At 33.6% G+C, this 18,236-nt stretch overlaps 1 protein-coding gene across 6 annotated transcripts in view; it reads right to left on the bottom strand.

Moving 5' to 3' along the window:
- DMXL1 (Dmx like 1) overlaps window positions 1–18,236 on the bottom strand; it is a gene marked incomplete at both ends in the record, with an annotated part of 115,508 nt that overhangs the window by 53,671 nt on the left and 43,601 nt on the right. For 5 of the 6 annotated variants that reach the window (XM_084252827.1, XM_084252828.1, XM_084252829.1 and 2 more), the window contains 11 exons: window positions 1,862–2,110; window positions 2,608–2,735; window positions 4,076–4,152; window positions 7,005–7,196; window positions 7,652–8,727; window positions 9,949–10,210; window positions 11,241–11,406; window positions 12,366–12,463; window positions 12,859–13,028; window positions 14,219–14,326; window positions 15,514–17,205. In XM_084252827.1, coding sequence (XP_084108953.1) covers window positions 1,862–2,110; window positions 2,608–2,735; window positions 4,076–4,152; window positions 7,005–7,196; window positions 7,652–8,727; window positions 9,949–10,210; window positions 11,241–11,406; window positions 12,366–12,463; window positions 12,859–13,028; window positions 14,219–14,326; window positions 15,514–17,205 — 4,218 coding nt within the window. The remainder of the gene's footprint in view (window positions 1–1,861; window positions 2,111–2,607; window positions 2,736–4,075; window positions 4,153–7,004; window positions 7,197–7,651; window positions 8,728–9,948; window positions 10,211–11,240; window positions 11,407–12,365; window positions 12,464–12,858; window positions 13,029–14,218; window positions 14,327–15,513; window positions 17,206–18,236) is intronic. The other variant, XM_084252830.1, reaches the window with a different exon arrangement.

Raw genomic sequence — 18,236 nt, 5'->3', positions numbered from 1 at the left:
TGTATAGATGTATATAATTTTTGGTTACTTTATTATTTATGATTCAGTAAGTGATGGGATATTGTTTATGATAGTGCTTGAAAGTAATTCATGTAATACCATCTTTTCCTAGAAACAGCTAAACCTGAATGGATAAACAAAGAATAGCCTGGACTTTCAGTAAGGCTTTTTACGTATTTGTGCTTAGCAGAAATGGTTGAAACTGAGTATTGACTGGTTAATAAAAATGTATTTTTAATTTTTTATAGATATGTGGACACTGCATAGCAAGAATTTATTTCATTATAACGTTTTGTATTAATAAGATCAGAGTACTACAAAATGATTTCCTCTTAAAACACATTAAAATTTTCAAAATTATTTAAAACTAATTTCAGTAGAACTATCATACTTCCTACCGGATTTGTTAAGTTTTTCCTAAATTGAATTCAGATATATAAAGTTAAAGATACAGTCCAAGCAAATTTCATGATAAGTTTTCCTTTTTTATCCATATTTTTAAAAAATACAGGGGATTACTCTTTAAAAATTGGAAATTTTATGAAAATTAAAATATTTTTAAAAATCTGAAAACTGATATTACCACATAGTAGCTAATAAATTATGAAAAGAAAACAAGGGCAGAAAGCATCGTGATTATTCTTCTTCAGATTAAGAAAGCATAGTGTTTCAATCTTTAAATAATTATGTAGGTTCAGTATTAGAAAGTTTTGAAAAATGATGTAATTGTTTAAAATATTTACTTTTCATAGTATTATGAACACTTAGAAATCCAAGACCCCTAATGGCCAGAACATAATATGCAAAACATAAAGCAGCCTTATTTGAAATATTTTTCCAGTCACTTCAAGCCATAGTCTGATTTACCATGATTTTTTTTAAAGATTTATTTATTCATGCATACAAGAACTGGGGTACAGGCCAGAGGTATTGGGGGGTGACAGGATTCACCAGACTGAGTGGGGAGCAACACAGGCAGATTGACTGAAATACAATGAGGGGAGCAGTGAGCAAGACAGGAGAGGTCTGTTGCACCATGTCGGTAGCACCCTGGCCACTGATTGAACTCATGCTGCAGAGGCTGTGGATAGCTTACAGTGCTGTGCTTAACCCTTTGCACCACCAGGGAGGCCCTGATTTACCATGATTAAGAGTGACATTTCTTAAATAAATACTACACATTTAAAAAAAGGTTAAAGACTAAGGGATAGAAGACATCAGAACAAATAATTGAAAAGTAGAATAAAAAACAGAGATGGTTTTCTACAACACTAATCATTGCTTGAAATCAGAAATATGGCTTGATTAATGGAAATTTCAGTTGGCTAATATAAATGCCAAAAAAAAAAAAACTGGCCCATTGTACCCCAACCCCTCCAAAAGAACACAAAGCAAGCTGAACTAAAACAGCCTATTTCTAAAGCTAATATCTTGCCTGCAAGACTGGGAGGGCTATGAGAACTGATGGTTGAAAGAGCTTTGGAAAAGCCCACACACTCCATGGAGAATACCACTACCTGGTGGGGGCTAGGCATAGCAAAGTGCCTTCCTGCCAAAGAAAGAAGAGAGAATCTGATTTGGGATAGAACAAAAATCAATATTATAGTAATTCAAAACAAACGAAAACTTCAATAGTAAATGATTTAAGAAAATTACATTACATAGTAGTAATCATTGGTGCATGAGTATGTTACTGATTGAAAACTGCACCAGAAACTTAATGCTGCATTGTCATGCTTTAAGAAAATGGTCTGTAACAAGAACCTTCTGTGAACAAATTAAATTAAAATGTAAGTACATTTGACAGTTATCACTCAGATAAATGAAGTTCCAGCTTAAAAAAAAGATAATTAAAACTAACCGTGTAGAGCTTTTGAGTGTATCTGTTCTTTGCTGGGAAGATGTGCACCTCCACCAAATACAGCAGACCACATTTTTTCATTTAGAGGATGGGCCACAATTCGAAACAGTTCATTACTCGAATGTGTTGCCAAGCCATGGATGAAGAGACTAAGATACACAGCTGTGAGAATCTCACAGAGCAAAATTGTGAGCCCTGACTGGGCTTCTTCTCCAGAAGAATTCAAAAGTTGAATTAGAGAAGTTATTCCTAGAATAAAAACAACAAATATAGCTACCATTTAAATCAATTTTTAAAATATTTAAAAACTAAGAACATTTTTTTAATTTTTGAAAAAATGTTACAGCATTAGTACTTTTCTTCTCTGGATTCACAGGCAAGCTGGGTTAGTAAAATTAATGTATGAATGTTGAGCTATATGTTCAATTTAGTGAAATACTAAAAATTTGCAATCTTAAATCAGATTGAAAAAATTTAATTGCTCCAAAAAGTATTTTTCTATTATGACAAATGCGGAGGTAATAAAAAGTCATACAACAAAATATTTGAGATAACATGACAAAGAAATACTAATGTTACGTAACCGCATAATTTATAATGAATAGCAAATACTGATCTGGTATCAATTCTAACAATATTCTACAGTGATTATCATACATCAGGACCAAACCAAACTTACTTTTTTCTTCAACTAGTGAAAGTCATTAAGACTAAAAAAAACTCATCCATACATAAATTATTTATACCTGGCCATTGAGCTGGTGATGTGTTGGGAGTAACTGCTTCATCTAGGCTTCCCGTTTTCAAAGACTGTCGATGGGGAAGAAGTACTGTCTGATACACCATTCCAGTAAACTGATTTGTGTGAAATGAACTAAGAAGAAAAATTCAAATAATTTGCAATGACCTACAATAACAATACTATAATAATAAACAATATCTTCCTGGTCCATTGGAGAGTCTTCACCCAACAAAAGAAGACAATTATTCTTGGCACATGGTAGTAGAGTCCTTTCATCTATGGTTGAATCAGAAACCAAGAAACACTACTATTAAGCGCCAAGAACTGGAAACAGTTTCTCTCTACAAAGGGCATTATGAACAAAAATGCATGAAAGAAATCCCCAGGGACATATTTGAATCTTGATGATCTATGGAAATAGGTTTACTCCTCAAAAATAAGGTGTTGAAAAGGTGTCTTGTGGTTTCTGCATTTCTTCTTTTCACTTTACCAGAAAGTATTCTTCAATGGAAAAAAAAAAAACTTTACTAACAAAATTCAATAAACTGTCTTACTGCTACAAACTAAAAGAAATAAACATTAATAGTAGTAAAGAACGGTCTAAACTAAATTTCACATGTAATATTTCCAAGTTTTAGATATGATGTTTAGGGTACCTACACTGTAACTTTTATTTGTTATATTACTATTAACTAAATCTTAGCATAACACTTCAATGCCTAGTGCTATATTAAAAAAGGTGTTCTTTAGGTGTAAATATACACATTCTTTAAGTAAAACATGCTACAGGTGTGAAATATATTCATTTAGTGAAAGACAAAAAATACATACAAATGGGAAAACAGTTGCAGGCTTATTTACTGAAATTTAAAAACAAAGTCATGTGGCTAACCAGAGTCAATTTAGGTTCAATCTGATATCTAACAGCTAAGCTACCCTATGTCAGGGTAATTTACATCAGATATATACATGAGGTAACAGATATATAACGAAAAACATGATTTCTGTCTCCATGAAATTTATGAATCTGTGGAGAGTCAGACACCATTTTATCATATTGTTTTTAAAGATAAAAAAAACTGTGCATTTAGTGCCATCAAGGTAAAAGGGAAGAATATTTCACATTATTTGGTAATTTGGGTTAACATTCTCGAAGTAAATGGCATTTTAAGCTAAAGTTAACTGAGCAGACAAATGAACAAAATAACTTAAGAGTTTGACATAAACAAATAAATCTAATAGCAGTAATCAATTAAAGGGTGTCAAATAAGTTACACTGCATTTACGTGAGATTCACTAACCATAAAGGCATTAACTAAAATTTCAAATTGAAAAGAGTACTTAACACTTCAGCCTATGTTTTTTGCATTAAAGTGGATTACTTCTTACAGTTCTTCTAAAGCAAAAGCATACAAATTCTGAAACCGCATCAGTTATTGTAAACATTCTTAAATTTCACAAATGGTATTTACCTATAGTTATGACTACCACAAAGGCACTGATAGATACAAGCAGAAAGTGAAGCTGCTAAAGTATGCATTACATACACCTGGAAGGGAAAAAAACAAAATTACTATAACTTTTAAAAAATAAAAGCAAAAAACTTAGTCATTATTTAATCAGCATTTTTTTTTAACAAATGAAAAACCTTTGCCCTTAATAACTAGTATTTCTTTTTTTCCTTAACACTCATTTATGTCCAAATAGGTCACTCATTATAATAGGACAATTAAAGGAAAAAAACCTGAAGTCTTTGGTAGAAATTATAAACATGCTTCTGCTATCTAATTTCTATTTCAACAGCTAATGGAAAACAGATAGCTCTTCATACATGTGGCATGTATTAGAAGCAAATCTCCAAGACAACCTGCTTCATTCTCAATAAAAATCTGAAGATGCCCAGCCTGATAAATGACAGTTCACCTATGAAGAGGTTATTAAAGAATAACAGAAACAATTTGAAAAGAATGACTATTGAGAGAAAGGAGAGGTATGAAAGCAACTGAAAGGTGAACATTTGTATTGACAAAAAGGCTCTAAATATAGCATGACAAGAACAACGAGAGAAGTAAATCTGAGAATGAAGAAATTTGACTTAAGAAAACAGACTAGACTAAAATATTAAAAGATTACATTCTTGACCTGATGATGTATGAGTCTTTTATGCAAATAAAAGATGTTATATGAAATAAAATCAATGATATAATCATATTAATGAAATAGCAAATGTCATACAAATGATAGCAAAAATGAAGACAGCATTTTCCAGTTTCTCCAATCAACAGGGATAGACTATTTCTCCACTGAATCTGGGTTGGGCTCTGACTTACTTTGACCAAGAGGACACAGTAAATGATGTGTGAGTTCTGAACCTAGTACTTAAGGTCTTACAAACTCAACTCTTGGTGCTTTTTGAATCTCTGCAATAATTGAGTAAAATGATTAATTATATGATTATAATGGTTAATTTTATGTGTCAGCCTGTCTGGGCCAAGGGGTGTATAGATACTTCATCAAACATGATTCTGGATATAGGTGTTTGGGTGATTACGAATGAGATCAGCATTTGAGTTGCAGAGTATATTAAGCAGATTGTCCTCTCTGATGTGAGTAGGCCTCATCCAATCAATTGAAGACCTGAACAGAACAAAAAGGCTGAGTTTGTAGAAACTTCTGTCTGACTTCTTGTCTTTTTCCTTGTGAGTTATTTAGCTGAGCACAATCCCTTCCAGCTCCATCCATATTGCCACAAATGGCATGAGTTTTATTTTTTGATCACTGAGTAGTATTCCATTTGTGTGTATGTGTGTGTGTGTGTGTGTACATACACACACAAAAAAAACATCTTCTTGATCCATTCATTTGCTTTGGGGCATTGTGGTGTGCAAGTTTGTTTTTGTGTTCTCTGGGTAGAGTCCTAGCAGTGAAATCACTGATCACATGGTAAATCCATTTTTAGTGTTTTGAGAAACTCCACACAGCTTTCAGAGTGACTGGACCAATTTACATTCCCACCAGCAGTGTAAGAGGGTTCCTTTTACTACATTTTTGCCAGCATTTATTGTCTCTGATTTTTTTTTGTATGGTCCATTCTCAAGGGTGTGAGGGTGGTATATCACTGTGGTTTTGATTTGCCTTTCCCTGATAATAAGCTGGTACTACATCAAACTAAAAAGCTTCTGTACAGCGAAAGAAAACAGCAATCAAAACAGACACCCTACTGAATGGGGGAAAACATTTGCACACCATAGAACTGATAAGGGAATGATATCAGAGATCTACAAAGAGCTTACACAACAGAACAAAAACACAATAAACCAATCAAAAAATGAGCAGAAGAGCTAAAAAGACACTTCTCCAAAGAAGAAATAGTAATGTTCAACATCACCCATTATCAGAGAATATTGTTTTTTGGCTTGCCTTTACACTGGAACTGAAACATAGCTCTTCTTGTGGCTAAAGTTTGCCAACTACCAGAAAGGCAATCATAGATCATCCAGAATCCAGTCAACTAACCAGCTGATGAAAAACTAATGGAAGTTTCCAGCGATCAGCCCAAGCTGGCCCGACCAGGACTAATGAGCCAACCCACAGCATCATAAGCAAAACAAATGATGATTATTTTAAGTGACTAATGTTTCAGGGTAGTTCTTGAACAGCAAAAGCTATGATTAAAGTTAAATATGGAACAGAGCTGGTTGACAGGAGCACAATCTGAAGGAAATTTACTTCCTCATAATAGGAAATATGATGTAGGTGGTAGATACAGATAGAGTGAGGATTGATAGGAAGACAATATGGTTCACTAGATAACTGTATGACTAGTTATATATCAGAATAATCTGAAGAACTTCTGAAAAACAGAAATTCCTGGAAGTGATTCTCACAGATTGATTCAGTAAGTTTGGAGTGAATTTAGGAATCCAAACTTTTAATAAGTACTTCAGGTGATTTTGCTGTAGCTGGCTTATGACTTAACACTTAGCCTAGAGAAATAATGGGGAATGTGGAAGATTTACATTATCCTTAAAATACGTAAGGAAGACAAACATTTTATTGGTACATTTATACCAAAATATTAAGCTTAGATCTCTAGAAAACAAATACCTTTTTCGCTAGGTATACCTACAAAGGAAATACTCATATATCTGCATACACACTTACTAGTTCCATCTTAATAAATATAATAAACGAGACAAAATAAACTACATTATGATTAAAATTTGAAGCATCAGTAACACAAGCAAAATGATTTTGGCCTACAATCATAAGTTTTCTAATATTATATAAATCATCGCTACAGTCTGATGTCTAAAATTGTTCATAAAAAGACTTAACAACTATCTTTTAGCTTTATCATTGAATATGGAGAAATTAAAAGACTGAAACAGGAATACTTACTTTGTTACTCTGGATATCAGGATGGGGTGGTGAATCGAAGTTTATTATGGCATGTAGAATATCATGTGTTAGATTACTAAGGTGCAATAACGGATTGGCAACTACTGTTTTGGCACTGGCTGTACAAGCAAAAAGGAAGGGTACTGAGGTTTGCTCGGAAAGAGGGCTTGAAAATACTGGCTCGGATGTTTCCTTAAAAACAAATGGGAAAAAATGTTAATCAACTATTTGTAGTTATAATTCAATACTTAATTAAGTAGCTTGGGGATCTTCATGAAAAACTTCAAAACAAAAACTAAAAGCATCATAGAAACAATTATAAAGATAGAAAGGATCAGAGAGTTCAACATTTATCAATTACATTGAGAAATGATGAAATAATACTCTCTCATCATAAAGAGATGTTCATCACCTTACAAAACAGTGATATAAGATCATGGAGTATGCGTGTAGCAGACCTTAGGGTCTAAAATCAAACAGTCCTTTAACCACAGGACATATACAACTCTAACACTCATAACATGAAGCACTATTCAAAAAAAAGGATCATTCTTCAAAGCAAGCACAACAAAGAAAATCAAGAATTGCAATATTTAAAAACAAAGTAGTATCAAAAACTGTTTCATATATGTACTATATGTACATACCTGCTGAGATTCTTGTAAAAGCAAAATCAATTCCATTCTCACAGATGCAAGACCCCCACCATGGGACCCATGAAGTACACAGTAGCTCAGAAACATTCTTAAGAGTGACTGGTATTTTAAAAGCCATTGTCGTTTTTCTTGAAAATTTTCTTTCAGTTGTTTCACTTTTGTTTGGTGAGGTAATTCTCCAACATCTTCATTTAATCCAAATTCATCTCCATTTTCACCCAATGCTGACTGTAATTCTTCACCATTTGAACAGTAGTCACAAGTCCTCTGAAGAGCTATCACTTCTTTTTCAAGCCAGTGGTATAGTTGGTAACGCAACTTTCCACCATCTATTTCATAGCCAGTAGACAAAGTACGAAGCTCTACAGTGAGAATCTTTAAACATGCTCTAAATTTTAGCTGAACAGCAATTATATCTTCTGATGGACTTAAAATGTCATTTTCATCTAGCGTGCTGAGAGACTCTGTATAATTAGAACTCATTTCTTCCACAGTTTTACCTATGTTTCTTTGTGAAAGTTTTAGTTCTTTCCTTGAAACAGGGAGATCCTCATTTTCTTCTTCATCACTGTCCCACTTTAGTTCTAAAGAGTCATCCTGAAATACAACACTTGGTTGGCTCCAGTCAAAAGAAAGAGTGGAGTTTGATTGTTTCTCTGAGGAACCCTCTGAAGAAGAGCCAAAACCATTGATTACTGATTGTGACCAATCAATAGCAGAAGACTTATCTTCCCTTGCATCCAATTTTAATGGTGAAGAAGGAGAAAGCTCTTGACTGGTATTCAGAAAACTAGATGTTTTACAAAAAGGCTTTGTTTTCTTGATGACTTTTGGCATCTTTGATAATACTTCTAAAGCCAACATGGGGCAGCCAGCTTTTAAATGAGCACTGGCAGCAGTAAAAAATAATCTTCTTTCACTTAAATTAATTGTCCCTGCCAGCCCGCTTTTTCCTGTTAAAGTCATGTGTGAGGATCCAAAATGACGCCTCAGCAAGAGAGGATGTGTTCGTAGATAATTGTAGAAATTAAAAACTGCAGGATTACAAGCTGACATGGTGACTTGATCTGAAAGTAAATTCACTTTATAAGACAAAAAAAATCTTCAACAGTTGTGTTGTAGTACTTTTTCTCTACTATGGTACCTTTATATACCTAGTTTTTAACATTTTATTAACAGACCACACTAAAACATAGCACTGAATAGACAAGAACACATTTATAACTAAAGTGTTCTAACACACTAAGAAAAAACAGTTATGCTGATTTCATATGTCTAAGGTGATAATTCAAAATAACTTAAAATATCCACATATACAATTTTAGTCTTTTTCTACTTTTTCTCAGTCTGCTTTGCTAGATTTTCCTCATTTGCTCTACTTTTCAATGTCAAGAGTAGCCTAGAGCCTCCCCGGTGGCACAGTTAAGCGCAGCGCTGTGAAGCTGACTGCAGCCTCTACAGTGCAGGTTCAATCCCGCCCGGCCCGGGAGATACCCACATGGCATGGCAGACCTCTCCTGTCTCACCCACTGCTCCCCCCAGCAGTGTATTTCAGTCAATCTGCCTGTTCTGGTCCCCGCTCTGTCTCTGATGAATCCTCTCACCCTCCCACACGTCTGCCTGTACCCTGGTTCTTGTATACATGAATAAATTAAAAAAAAAATCTTTAAAAAAGAGAGCATCCTAGAGTTCAGTGCTTGACCTCTTTTGTATCTGAACCTCTGGTTGAACACTTACAATCTCCTGGCTTTACATATAATCTATATGCTGAAAACTTGCACATCTCTTATTTCTGGTACTAACTTCACCCTGTAAATGTAGACAATTATATCCAATAGCCTACAATATAGTTCTATTTACTTGTACACACTCGTGCCTCAGGGCCTTTTTATTTAGTATGCACTTGGCCTAAAACCACTTTTTACCTAGATATCTACTTTGATCACTTGCTCATTTTAATTAGGTCTCTGTTCAAAGGTCATCTTATCAGAAAAGTCTTCTCAATCTAAACAACTCCCCAAAATTGACTTCTACTCCTCCACTGCTTAAGCTAAACAACCCAAGAGTTATTTTTGGGATCTGGAATGCAGTTACCATTGATTGATTATTACAGTAAATTTTTTATCATTCCTTGACTCAAAAAATAACATATCAATTCATACCAAACAGAAAAATTCTACTTTCGTAAAGTGGAGGAAACCTATACCCTTAGCATCCAAGAGTGTGCTCTGCACCCAGTAAGTACTAATAAAACTCTTAATCATCAACATTTCGGAATTGCAACTTACCGCTATCCTCTCTAACAGGTTGTTTTATTAATGTTTCCAGCGCACTACTATAATCTTCCAAAATCCAATATGCCATACTCCGAAGAAAAGGATCATAATGCATATTTATGTTCAATGAATTGAGTTCACTGACAGGAGAATCAATTCCCAAAACTCTTTTACGTAAAACAGATTTATATGTTGCAGATGTATCAAATTCAGATTCATAAAGTCTTGCTATTACAAGAGCCAACTGAATGTCATTCAGTTTTTCAAGACAAACCTTAAAAAAATTTCAAATATTTATGAATAAGCAGGAATATCTTTCATTTTAAGGTGAACTCAACTGACTCATTAAAAAATGAAATTAGGGAATCAATAAACTAAACATACACTACTTGCTTTTACAAACCAACTTTACAACATGTATGTTAATACTGGCAAATTACCCACTAGTACTAAATATGTATTTGAAAAAAGAATTAACCTAAGGAGATGATACTGAGTACTTCTTAATAGCATCAATTCCAATGACTTATTTTGCTTTATTCTTGAATTTTCACTCTTCCCCATACACAAAGCAGTTTTTCCAAACTAAAATTTGTTTGAATCATTTGTATGAAACTGAGGGAAAGGCAACTTCAGAAACAAATTCCATAAACCTAAAGTCTACTGAGAAATAATCAGTTAAAAATTTGCTAATTTTCATTAAATAAGAGCCAAATATAAGTTCAAATATTTCAAATACAGGACACACTTTTCGAATCTGTTCATTAAAATATGCTTAAGAATCAGATCAACTACCTGTCTCTACCCACCAAAACAACCTGGATAATCTTAATTCTTCAAAAAATTCTTAACTGATGCTAAATGACAAAATTTTAAATACTAGTATAAAATATCATCAGTTACTTCAGGTATTTACCTTTTGTGCTATTTTCATTATATTTGAGTTGAATTAAAAAAAGTATTTAATTCCTAGGTAATCTTAAAAACACGGCCATACTATTTTTATAAAAGTATTACTCAGGGCCTCCTCTGGTGGTGCAGCGGTTGAGCACTGGGCTGCAAAGCTGCCCGCAGCCTCTGTAGCGCCGGTTCAACACCCAGCTGCCAGCGAGGGTCCCACATGGCACACAGACCTCTCCTGTCGCACCCCGCTGCTCCCCTCAGCAGTGTATTTTATCAGTCTGCCTGTTCTGTTCCCTGCTCTGGCTCTGGTGAATTCTCTCACCCTCCCACGCTTCTGACTGTACCCAGTGCTTGCATAAAATAAATAAATCTTTAGAAGGAAAAAAAGTATTATTTATTACCTCAATTGCATCTCTGAGGCAACCAGCTAAAAGAAAAAAAGCAGCAGAATGTTCAAATCTCTGTTTGCCTAACAAAGAAAAAGCATTTTTTAAAGCTGCTTTACGCCATCGCTCATCGTCAAAATTGTGCCCAAAAAACTGTGTCATCTTTGTATCTTTTTGGGATCTGCAAAAACAAAACAAAACAAAAAACTGTACAAAAATTCTGGAACACAATGTTTTTATATGAGAACCAATTTTATAGTTATTCACATAAAAATTAGACCCAAAAGAAATATTTTCCAGTTCAAAAATTACAAGACATCTGCTTCTCTTGTATACAGTAAGATCAGGTAAACATTATCTTATACATCTCAGAAGTTATTGAAAAAAATTCTCTCAAACTACAAAGCAAACTGCATTAGCAGAACTGAGAGAAATTATTATTTGTGTGAAAATACTTTTAAATTCACGTAAGATACATCACTTTTATAAACTTCTAGCTACTTTGCAATGAAATCTCATCAACCACCTTTAACCCTGCTGCCTACCTCAGGGTAAATTTGATGATCAAAATATAAGGAATTTGTCTGATTCAAAACAATCGTGAAAGATTCATCTCTTAAAAAAACTGATTTGGTAACATGATTTGCCCCTAAGGTTGTTGTTCACACAGTTCAGTTCTCCTGGAACTGAAGCCCAAACAAATGGTAAACTATTTACAGTAAATCAAGTTCACCAAGTCTCACTGAGGACAAGTGAAGGAGAAAAATTCCAGGTAACCCTAGCTCAGGAATGGAGTCAGGACCCAGAGGAAGAGCATAGTGTGGAGGGATAGCTTGCTCCTGATCCAAATGCCACCAATTTTATTTACTTCACACTCACGATACTTACTTCTGATTTGATTGTTGGAAAAACAAGCAAAAAAATGTTTTTCTAACTAATAAACCTAAAAACAAACTGAAGTGACCTTATCAAGATTGCCCTCCTCCAGAACAAATCTGTCCTTCTTCCTTATGAAATTTCTCCTTAAATGTAACAATAATGAATGATCCATATGAATCACACTAGCAAAAGCAATAATTTTAAATCATATACTTACTTCTTATGGAAAGATTTTCATTTTGAAGCATTTTTCTCACCTACCTATATAATCCCCAAATCACAGCTTTCTTTTTCATTGCGAGGTAAAAAATGGCAGCATCTAAAGGATCATTTTTTCTATGAAAGGCTGCTTTGGCTACCTATAATGAGAAAATATTGGTCAAAATTTAGCAGAAACAGTTTTTTAAATGAACAAATAATTTCCCTCCAATACAAGACTAGCACAGATTATATAACCATTGAACATTAACTTTTTTAAAAAATGTATTTGATCATATATATATTTATTTTATAATTGCAGAAGTAATTTTTTATATGTAATATTTTATAAAATTAAGACATATATTACTAAATAAACATGCTACCTGACAATTGAAGAATTAAAATAGAAATGTTTAAACTATATTACATATTTTGACACAAAAAGACTATTTAAAAGTATATTTTAAAAAAAATAGCAACAAAATAAATATGGAATACTATTTAAAGAAACTTCCAAAATACATTATTTTTTACACCAAAATAAAACACTTACCTTTTCCATGCATTTGCGTAAAATTCTGTTATTCCGGACCCACCACCCCACACCCATAGCTCTTAGTTCAGACCAAGTGGGATCATCTTTTTGCATTGCTGGCAACATGTTTAACAGTTCTTCTTCTGCTACTGAGTGAAAGGCCCAGGCAAAATGACTAGTAGACAGACCTGAAAAAACATCAAAAATAATGTTTATAAGAACTATAACCAAGACTGTAAGATGATTATCAGAAATGTGAGCTCTATATTTGCAATAACCTGTCTAAACTTTGAGACTCACAGCACACTATAATTAAATGGTCATGCTGGAGGGAATACGGGTTTGTTTTTTTTTTTTTTTTTTTTTTGATTCTCCAAACAACTCCACCCCTTCAGTATTTTCTACAATGAGCATATACTCTCTAATATTAAAATTCTTTTTGAAAGGTTAAAGAAAATAACTATGAGCAGTGCCACTATACTGAGAATTCTTGTTCTTTAGCTATCATTCACCATCTTTTCTTAGAAAATGAGAAATACTTAAAGCATTATTCTGTACTGATATAATTACTCTTTAGAGCTAATGCTCACTTTCCTTTGATCAGCAATTGATCTGCAGATTTAATTCCGTGGAATTAAAAGAGCATCAACAGACAACACAGCTTAGTGGATGGAATATAGCACTGCAAAGACTCCAGAAGCAGAATGTCTACACTGAATTCTAGTTCAATCCCTCGCTAACTATATAATTTTAGGCAAGTAATTCTACTTGAACTTCCTTGACACTCAATCACTAAGTATCATGTCTTGCTTATGTTCTCTAAAGGGATATTTCTATTTCAATCCTAAAAATTAGTATCTAAACTGCTAATAAACTAATATCTGAAATACACATTAATGTTAGCAATAGCTTCAGATGTGCAGCAATTTTTACTTTGAATGTTCCATAGCCATTTTTTAATTTTAAACAATTAAAAATTGAATATGTAATATTTCTATAACAAAAATATTACTCAAATTTTGGGGAAAAACTGAATGAAGATAAATGTCAAAAAGAAAATGTAAGTAAGAGATGAAAGAGAATGAAACTTTATTAACTGACCTTTAGTACATCATGTATTTAAAAATGTAACACAGACTATCCAACTCCCTAATAACCACTCTTCATTAATTTTTACCACCTAACAAAATAATTTTAGTATCTCCAAAGGGAAGAGCATTCAGAAGAAACAAGCATTTTTTAAAAATAAATAAAGGAAACTTAAAATGTGCCATATTTGTTGTCATTATGATGTCTGGGCAAAAAACAAAACTAAATTATCAGGCCTCTCTTCTTCTAATTGCCTCACTTCCTTCTAATAGATTTCTACCAAAAGCACCTTGGTGAAGAAGTTGAGCTCGATAAGCTGGAAGGGAAGTTGTAAGAAAAGTATGTAGTCGAACAGCCAGAAGAAATTTTAATCCACATTCATCAAGCGTTTCTCCACCTGTAAAAAACAGGGGGAAAGTATTTACTTATTTTTATTTATAAAACCAAAACATCTCACTAGCAAAACACAAATAAATATGAACAACCCTGGCAAGTAACACATACCACAGCACCAAATACAGGGAAATAATATTCTGAAACGACAAAAGCTATCAAATTTAAATATTATTTAATATTTCTTTTCCTATACAACTGTATATTACAGAAAAATGCAATATAGTTAAAAATTGGAAAAAGAATGAATTGACTGACTCGAGGTCCTTGATTTTTCTGTAATCTGACCTCATATGCACTGAATCATTTTTAAGTTAAAATATGACTAAATTCTAAAATAGTTTAAACTTCACTGTGCTATATTACAGTATTTTCCATAATGGTTCAATTCATATGTCCATCTCAGTATCTGTTACTAACATTAGAAAAAATGATTTATATGCTAGAAGGACATGATTTTATATACGTATAAAATAAATAAAACAAATTATTAAAAAAATACATCTGCTAGCAGTAACTCTTAAGGTAAAAGTAATGACCCAATTGGTTTTTCCTTAAATTTTTAACATTTTCCCCTTTTTTCCCTTGAACTATCCCAAACTTCCCTTTCAAGCATAGTTTAACAGAAACATCCCACTACTTGGTGCATAAGGCTGGAATTGTTAATGTCAGATTAGTGTGAATTCTGCATTCATATTTGTTCAGGTTCAGGAGTAAGAAGGAAATGCTCTCTGAGTGAGGAAAAGGCCTGAGTTTATGTTTATTTTGTTACTCAAAGAAGGAGTATATATTAACACTCATTAAATATAAAGCACAATATTTATAAAAATCAAGCCATAATTGTTTATAGGGGGATATTACAACATAAGAAAAAATAATGCAGAAAGAAACGTTTATTTTCAAGTATCTAAAACATCCAAGAAACTCTAAAAGGTTTGGTTGGATCTTTACAATTTTATTAAGCAATTAGATAAAAATGGCTGGCATAATAATTGTGTCTTTTCTCAGGGTTCTGTTATTATGGGATAAGGAGTATATATTAATGTTAAAACCACTGTGAAAACACCAGTGCTGATTTAAAAAACCTTCCAGGGCATCATGTTTTAGAAAATTACTTAAGACTATTTTCTGTGTAAATAAGTAAAAATATTATCAGTTTTCCCTCTAATACTCTACTCAACTTAGTTTTACCTTGGCTTCTATCTCTGCTTTCTCCAATGTCAGTGCTGGTAGTTGCAATTGTATCTGCTAAGGCCATCAAAGACATCTGTTCCATTCGGCTGAGTCCTGGTAAACTAGAATGAAGTAAGTGACCAGAAAGTACCTGAGCATGCTCAGGACCAAAGTAAGTTGGACTGTATAGTGAAAGGTCGATAACCTTGGGCTTTGTATTTTCTTCATCTATCTCTAACACATCACTATCAGATGTTAAAGCTGGGATTTCAAAAAGGTCATCATAACTTTCTTTTGACAACTTGTTTGAGTTGTTTGAGGTACTCTGATTACTAGATTTCTCCAAAGATGCGTGAAGATTACAGCTGTCATCATCTGCTGCAAGTAAGGCATATAAAGGAAGTGGAGGGACAGAATCTATTTCTGTGTAATCTGTGTTTTCACTCTTGTTGAATGCCTGGGGGTCTCTGGTAGTGCTGCCACTAGCACTGATGGTCAGAGACCTCAGGCGGCGCTCATGATTGGATTCAGCTTCATTGAGAGCCACAATTTCTCCAGCAATGCACTTGACGAGATGTGACAAGATGGCTTTTGCTCGCCGAACTTTGCCAAGATCCATGAGTTCCAAAAGTTGCAAAGGATGGTACTGAGGTAAAGTTGGAGAAAGTGCGTGAGCTGCTTCAAAAAGACCTGAATCTTCCATATCCACAGAAGGATCAAATGCAGTTTTCTTTCCACAGATTTTCTGTGCAAGACTGGTCATGGATCGAGTCAGTGTTTTCTTGGGTGGATGTAATCCAGAACTTGATGAATTACTCTGTTTTATTAAGCTTATTATCGATGGAGTACTCCCACTGTATGAATCTGTTGTAAGCGGTTCTTGTTGAGAAGATGGCTGCCACTGGGAATATACATGCATTTCACAATCCATTCCTACTACAAGGATGCCATCCCGGACCCATGATAAAGAAACAGGAAAAGGTGGAGAGCCTTCTACAGATGAAACTAAGTCCACACTTCGTAAAAGTATAAACTTAGAAAGAGGCACAACTTTAGTACTCTCCCAGAGAGGAAAAGCGAGTCCTTCCTTACCAGTCTGTTCTTGTACCTTGCCAGCCAGGGGTCCATACATAAAAAGTTTTGATCCAATTCCTATCGTCAGGATGTGAGAACCATCTTCTCTAGACATCCAATCTAAGTGAACTAAATGCTTTGTGTTTGATGTGATACTTTCTTTACTGGATAAATATACCTCTTGCTTATTATAAGTCACTAAATTGCTATCAATACTAATGCCAGAATCCAATACTGTGTTTAACTCATCTAAATGAATTGTCTGTTCAAGAATCCAACAAGAACCTCCAGTAGATTCACATTCAAAAATACTCACATGCATTACAAAGTCCTGAGAAGATCTACCACTAGATGCAAGCTGCTTATATGCTACTGCTAAACGATTTGTATGTGCACAGCTAACTTCTATAGGCCTGCCAGGTACAGCTATACTACTATTGCTCTGTAGTCCATCTTCAATAAGTAATGGCCATTCTTCCCAAATATACACAAGATCCATTTTTTCATTCTTTGATATGGCAGATTCTCCATTTGTTACTCTGCATCTCCAGAATCTTACTTTCTCATCTGAGCATGAAGTTACCAATAAATATGGAGCACTGCATATGGGATATATGGAAGAAGAACTCAGATGTCCTAAAATAAAAGAAGCAATTAAAAAATGTCAAATTTGGCAAAATATTTCTGCTTTAATGTGTTATAGGTATTAGTCTTTTCTCTAAACTATTCTTAACATGAGTTTGTATCAGTAAGATCGGCAAGAAGCTTTTAATGACACCAAACAGGGGTGTGTGTGTGTGTATGTAATATAACCAATTCTTACTAGTGCTGAAAGAGAACTTAGATAATTTACTTCAAGAGGTAAGGATCCTTGAACAAATGTATTAAGTATCTCATGCCTAAAACAAACAGACTTTTCTAAGGCAGATTTAGAAAACCTGAATTCTAGTCCTGACTCTCAACACAGCATTCTTTTCACAACTTTTTGATACTTTTATGTATTATTATGAATCTCATTTAATGGTATCAGTATATTTTTTAAATGTGTAAACACCCTTTGGTTTCTTCTCTTTAATGTTTTTCAATATAATTTTGTGAATGATACACATAAATGGAACCTTCTCAACTGAGGTATTTTTGATGTAACTCATGTTGAGAAGACTCCTATGTGGAATACAATGTTTCCTTGGGCTTCATATTAGTTATAAACTCTTAATTTCCTAAACCAGGAGTCAGCAATTTTTTTGCAAGGTGATAATAACTATTTTAGGCTTTACTTACCATCGGATGTCTGCTATAAGTACTGAATTTTGCCATAGTAGGACTAAAGCAGTCATAAACAAAAGTAAACAAATAGGTATGGTACTTTTCCATTCAAACATATTTACAAATAAGTGTAGGGGCCCATAGTTCACCAACTATTAAACATATACTATTGATTATAATACAGAAGTGTTATATAGAACATTATCTTATTTAAAAAGCATATTTCAATATAATTATAATTGTTCATTTTTCTATTCCTTAAGAAATATAGCATTTCCAAAGTTTCTCTGAGCTGCACAGAAAACAAAAAGAGCATACTCTTCCCAACAGTCTTGATTAAAAAAAAATAAATTTTGAAGACTGGGGGAAAAACTTTTACCATAAGTTATAGCTTTTGTCAA

Source organism: Talpa europaea, assembly GCF_964194135.1.
Source record: "Talpa europaea genome assembly, chromosome: 13".
NCBI lineage: Eukaryota > Metazoa > Chordata > Mammalia > Eulipotyphla > Talpidae > Talpa > Talpa europaea.
This window is presented reverse-complemented; position numbering and strand designations above follow the sequence as displayed.